This window comes from Vigna unguiculata, chromosome 3 (assembly GCF_037176805.1).
Source record: "Vigna unguiculata cultivar grain cowpea cultivar isolate G323 ecotype 2 chromosome 3, ASM3717680v1, whole genome shotgun sequence".
Lineage (NCBI taxonomy): Eukaryota > Viridiplantae > Streptophyta > Magnoliopsida > Fabales > Fabaceae > Vigna > Vigna unguiculata.
In genome coordinates, this window is record NC_140794.1 from 10,694,187 (window position 1) to 10,700,639 (window position 6,453).

The following is a 6,453-nucleotide window of genomic DNA, read 5'->3' on the forward strand; positions in this document are numbered from 1 at the left end:
TATTTGGCCTTTTTGTATGCATTTGAATTTATGAGTTATTTGGGTTCTAAAATTGTTTTACTTGTTGTTAGTTTTTTCTTTAATATTATTGATATTGACATTAATAGTTATCATGTGTTCTACAAGTGTTGGTATGGAAACTGGGGTTGTCTAAATGTGCTTTTACTTTTCTTCAAAGTTGAATGTCTTTTGAATAGTAAAAGTTTTTCTTTTTGTTTAACTATGATTTGTGAACTGATATTTTGATGCTTTGGAAAGTTTTACATGTTTGTTAGTCAATTTCCACGAATTGGCGAGGCGTGAAATTTTTGTCTTTGTTACTAATTGGTCTTTTGTTCAAGTTTTTTTTTTAGGATAATTATTCGGTGTTAGCAAGTATTCTTTCTCCATATTTTATTTTTTAAAATATGGAATTTTTATTGCTTGCAAAAGGAGTGGTTGGTTGTTTGGTAACATTTCTTTATTTCATATACATGCATAGCCTAATTTCTTGCATAATTCTATATTTTCATTATCAAAATATGCATGGAAGCATGTTACATCTCAAATGTAAAATAGCGTCCCATGTCGGTCGGTGAAGAACAGTGAAAATAATACTATGAAGTATAGTAGTATTATATGCAAATAATATAGGTCAAGATTTTACATGTTTTTGTTTGTGATTGATGCTCTATGAAAACTTGAAGTGATTCCTTTTGCCAATCATATTTGACTTTAAAAATAAAGCAATTTTGCGGTGCTTTAAATAATGGTTTGAACATCACATAAATGCCAATCAACTTAGTTTATTATATGCAAAAACAATTTGTAGTAATTTGATTACTTGACAATGTTATTATAAGACCGTGGAATTTAATTAATTAAATAAATAAATAATTAATAAATGCGGGTAGTGGAAGCCTTTATGACATTAAATTCTAACTTGTATGAAGTAGAAAAGTACTAGCTCAAATGGTTGACCAAGTCCTATGTATGCCAATTGTGTTAATTGTTTAATTATTATTATTTTAAATAGGGTTAAATATGTTTTTGGTCCCTAAGTTTTAGCAAAATTTGGAATTAGTCTCTCATCAAAACTTTTGACTAATTTAGTCTTTCATCTTTCAAAATGCATGAATCTAGTCCTTTTAACCAAATTTTGTTAAGTTTATTTGACGTTTTAAGCGCATTTCATGATCATATTTAAATTATTTACACTGTTTGACACATTTTTGCTTCAATGTTAACTTAAATACTATTATGAAATGTGCTTGAAACGTCAAATAAACTTAACAAAATTTGGTTAAAAGGACTAAATTCACGCATTTTGAAAGATGAAAGACTAAATTGGTATAAAGTTTTGATGAGTGACTAATTCCAAAATTCATTGAAACTTGAGGGACCAAAAACATATTTAACCCTTTTAAATATATGTTGATCATGTTGAGGGATAATATAATCATTGAATTATATTTGTCCATAGTCAATATGGACATTTGAAGGTATTAAGAGGTGCACGAGATCAGAGGCTGGACAGTGGAAGAACTTAGAGGAACCATTGAAAATCAAGAAAAGGACTCAAGCACTATATCTTAAGCAAGAAAACCAGATTAGGGGAACCTTTGAGAAACCGCATGGCGGTGAAGCCCTATACCACCAGGCAACGCAAGCTTGTAACCCATTTCTAGGTTCTCTAATGAAGGGCTTGACGGTGGTGATTGAACTATAATATAACTCAAAAATTGAATTATAAATTTTAATAATATAACAATATTATTTTCTACACATCACCTGTCAATGTCAATTTTATAATTTAAAAGAAAAAATTTCAAATCCAAATATTATCTTTTAATTTTATTATTGTTATTTGTATTATTATTGATATTATTAATTATACTTTTAATAATATATTATTTTAACATAATAAAATTAAAATTAAAATAACTTTATGTAATTTTTTATAGAAAATACCAATAATTCATTATTTATGTTTTTCTCATATCATTAAATTTTTATTATAATTTTATTTTTATAATTATATATAATTATAACACTTAATTATAATTATATAAATAAATTATTTATTTAAATATAAGAATAATTAAATTAATTTTTTAATATAAAATAAAATAAAAATTATTTTTTAAATATAATAAAAATAATTATTATTTTTAACACAAAATTAAAAAAATAAAATAAAACAAAGACCTGTTGCACGGGTCGAGTACTAAATTAGGAAATAAAGTAAAGTAACTGAAATTTGGGGAAATCCTTTTTTAAATTGAATTTACTTTAGAAAAAGAAATCGTATTTATTGATAATTATAGGAGAATTTAAGGACAAATAAAATAAAATGAAGGCAAGAACTGATTTACAGCTTGTCCTAGGGCATGCAGGAGAGATGTTAAAATGGGTTGTCCCGTCTGGTCCGACCTGATTCATTATGGATTGGTCATTTAGTGGATTAACTCAATCCAGTTCATTTATAAGTGAGTTAAAAAATTTCGAATTCGATCTGGTTCACCACATATTGATAGGTTAAATAGGTTGGCTTACTGGTCATCTTAATTAAAATAAAATATAATATTTTTTTCATAAGTCATAAATTATAATTCGGATTAAAATTTAAATATACTTCAATACAATCTAAGTACAATCCAAAATGATGTTAAACTTCAATACAAATCAAAATTAAAAAAAAAAATTACTATCTAAGATCAAAACATTCTTGTCACTTATCCAACTATACTATTAGAGTCTATAATGGATAAATCCACAACATTCATTTTTATCTCTTGAAGCATCTTCTTTATCCTTATCTATTTGAAATTAAGGTTAGGTTTCCATTTGCTGACTCACTAATGTATTCGGTTTAAAATATAGTCTAACATTGCAAAATCCAACCTTTATGACCTTACGAATTGGTGAACCGTTCACCACTGATTCAATTCGAATGAACCTGGTCAAAAATTGATTTATAAATTTTTTTTAACTCAAGTCAATCCAAACCCATGATGGACAGGCTGGCCCACGGGTGATGACCTACTTTAACAGCTCTAGCATGCTGTATATAAGCAGAAGTACCCTGTCAACCTTCTCATCCACCCATCAACGCCAATACCCAAACCTTCTTTTCTTCTCTACAGAGTAACACCCTCACACCCTTCAATGGCCACCAAAGTCTACATTGTGTAAGCCATTCTTTCTCCTTTTTTCCCTTTTTTTCTTTATTTTCTCATACCCAAGTTTGTAATGCCACTCTAATTTCACTGGGGCATCTGTCCCCATTCGTTTTCACTCTCTCTGCCTTTGCTTTATTTTCTTCCCTCTAACATGTTTGCATACATATGATGAGTGATACCACGATTGTTATTGTTGTTTCCCCCTCTTTATTGTTCTCTGATTCTTCAGTTTCTCTCTCTCTGCTTATCATTTTCGGTCACTATGGCTATGTGCTTCGTTTCCCAGTTTGTCAATTTGGTATTGACCCTGGTAAGTGCTGAAATATCGATAATTGGGAAGTGGGTGTTTCAGCGTGCACTATCATTATTTTGTGTCGTATATACGGCTTTCTATCAAGGAAAGTCAACTCTGCGTGTTAGTGCCATTAAGTCATTTTTCATTTTGGTATTTGAAGCTAGTCAGTTCTCTGTTTGTTTTTCGATAAAATACTGTTCTCAGAATTGCATGCGTTCTTTTGGGCCCTTGAAAAAGTTGAGGGACTGTGCCGTTTCTCATCGATTCACTTTCTTTTTTTGCAACTAATAGCTTATTTCTGTTGTGTCTATTTCCAGAATTTTTCTTCAGTATGATGATAAATTAGTTTTTCCTTCAAGGAGAAATATTGACACAGATCTGTTTCCTTATTCTCCGTTGATTGATCGTTTCTTTTACCTGTTCTTTTTCCTTTGAGAATGATTTGGGGGTATACAACTTGAGAGTTTTGATGTTCAGGATTTTTTTTTTCTATTAGGAAAGGAAAACCTTGGGGGTGAGGAGAGAGTGGTTGTATGGGGAAATTAACAATAACAACTAAGAAAGGTATGATTCTGAATCACCTCCCCCAGACCTACTTTTTCTCAAGAAGGTTGTAAAGGCAAGGCAATATCTCTATCCAAGGAAATGAGAGTGCAAGCCCCACGCACTTCAATACAGTGTGGTCCTGAAATTCATTATTATTGATGACTCTTCCTTTTCTTGCAAATTCCGATATAACTTTAGTATTTGAAAATGTTTCTTTGGCCCCAACCAGTTCAATTATGAGTTGTGCAAATACAAACGAGGCAGGCCTTGTTAAATGGTTTCTCACTGTACAGAGCGATCTGTCAATGTCATCATGTCCTGTCTGGTGGTACTAAAATTCCTATACTTGTCCTTGGTGATAACATAGTGCCACCATAATCCTCTGTTGATGCTTTAGTGGTAGGTGCAATAATCTTTCATGAATCAGTGAATCACGCCTTGTTTTGGGTTATGATGACTTTGATTGAGCTTTGGTGTTTTTGACCCGAATTTTAAGTTTTACTGCTGAGTTCTTTTGTCTGTGCTTTTTTATAAAAAAATAGTGTCTCGACCCTTTTCTGGTTCGGGGTCATTATTGATTTAGTACCTTACGGCCTATGATAACGTCCTTCTGAAGTTGTACTTAATGTCAATCATAATGCGGTAGAATGAATGTGATTAAAATTTACATTGCTTGTTTATTGTTTAGTTACTATTCTATGTACGGACATGTTGAGAAGCTAGCTGAAGAGATTAAAAAAGGAGCTGCTTCCGTTGAAGGAGTGGAAGCTAAGCTATGGCAGGTTTGTAATGACAAGTTTTCGGGTTATAAACCTCTCTGTTGAACTCTTGTGGTCAGTTATTTCACATTTGGAGATTAGTTATCTATCTGTCCAAGATTTGCTGTCAGTAATCAAAATGTTCAAATAATTATTATGCTTTAACCTACCTAGCTAAGAAATTCAGCAGTAGTAGTAGTAGTATCTTACACACTCTTTGTTCTTAGGTTGAATTCACAAGGGACCTATGTGTGTTACTTTCCCATCTATTATTTAGTAAGACTAGGATAAATTTCACTCATCAGGGAGGAGAGGAGTAGGATAAAAGAATGAGTTACAAAATATGTTGCAAGCACTTTCTAACCAAGTTTTGTATTTTCCACAATCCATTAATCAAAACAATCTGGGAATTCTCATTCTGTATTTACATGTTCTTATTCATACAGGTGCCTGAAACACTGCCTGAAGAGGTCCTTGGGAAAATGGGAGCACCTCCAAAGAGTGACGTTCCAATTATTACACCCAATGAGTTACCTGAGGCTGATGGCTTATTGCTTGGTTTCCCCACAAGGTTTGGACTAATGGCTGCTCAATTCAAAGCTTTCATGGATGCAACAGGAGGCCTATGGCGTACACAGGCACTAGCTGGAAAGCCTGCCGGAATTTTTTACAGCACCGGTTCTCAAGGAGGAGGACAAGAGACAACACCGTGAGTCACCTATTATTAATGTGGCTTTTTAAACAATTCTTTTTTTCGCATATTCCAATGATCCCAAGTTGCTTTCTGATTTTAAATTGTGCAGGTTGACATCTATCACTCAGCTTGTTCATCACGGGCTGATTTTTGTGCCCATTGGTTACACATTTGGTTCTGGAATGTTTGAAATCGAGAACGTGAAGGGTGGTTCCCCATACGGTGCAGGTACCTACGCTGGGGATGGCTCCAGACAACCTACTGAGTTAGAATTGGCTCAAGCTTTCCATCAGGGGAAGTACTTTGCTGGCATTGCTAAGAAGCTCAAGGCATCATCGTCTCAGTGATCTTAATACATCTACCATTACGACATCCAGTTTCAAGTTCCCGTGATGTCGAACAGAATAAGATTTTATTCAGAGAAAGAGAGAGAGAGAAATAATCAATACTTGGGTTCAATACCAGTGTGTTGTCATTTGTCATAATGTGTCCCCAAATACAATGTTGTTGTCAGTAACAAGAATTTGGTTATTGTTTGTATTTTCATTTGGAACAATTTTGTTTGGCATAATATTGATAGTACGGTGCCAATCAATTACAGTGAAAGTATATTTTGTTTTTACGATATGATAAACCGATAAGTCATAAGTGCATGACATTGATCATCTAACTAACTTTGATTAGTTCATTCTTGATGAGCAAAAGAACTAACCTAGCTTGGTAGAAAAGATTTCCCTTCCGTGTATAGTTGCCGACAATGGTTGATGAACACTAGATCCTCTTTGACGTAACCTAAATCAAAATTAAACTTGAAAAATGTTACTATAGAGTGGTGCATTAGTGTTTCCCTGTTGGCAATGAAAGTTAAGATATCAAATCGGGTTGTTATGCTTAACAACAAAAGGAATCAGTGTTGTATGATTTTTGACATGAAAATTAGACAATACACTTGGAAGCAGATAACACGCCCGTGCCCAATGAACTGTGAACGCTGTGTCA

The 6,453-nt window shown here is 32.7% G+C and overlaps 1 protein-coding gene across 1 annotated transcript; it reads left to right on the forward strand.

The window, feature by feature from the left end:
- Positions 1-3,026: 3,026 nt before the first annotated feature.
- On the forward strand, positions 3,027-6,124 carry LOC114178973 (NAD(P)H dehydrogenase (quinone) FQR1-like). The gene is made up of 4 exons (XM_028065141.2): positions 3,027-3,170; positions 4,691-4,784; positions 5,207-5,469; positions 5,564-6,124. The coding sequence occupies exons 1-4, from the start codon at positions 3,148-3,150 to the stop codon at positions 5,799-5,801; spliced, it is 618 nt and encodes a 205-aa protein (XP_027920942.1). The 5' UTR covers positions 3,027-3,147; the 3' UTR covers positions 5,802-6,124.
- The last annotated feature ends 329 nt before the right edge of the window (positions 6,125-6,453 follow it).

What these genes read in the sequence shown, in the direction of transcription:
- LOC114178973 (XM_028065141.2), top strand. Translation starts at nt 3,148, where the DNA reads ATGGCCACCAAAGTCTACATTGT. An exon ending in TGGAAGCTAAGCTATGGCAG is followed by an intron (nt 4,785 to 5,206) that starts GTTTGTAATGAC and finishes TTATTCATACAG; the next exon opens with GTGCCTGAAACACTGCCTGA. An exon ending in GGAGGACAAGAGACAACACC is followed by an intron (nt 5,470 to 5,563) that starts GTGAGTCACCTA and finishes TAAATTGTGCAG; the next exon opens with GTTGACATCTATCACTCAGC.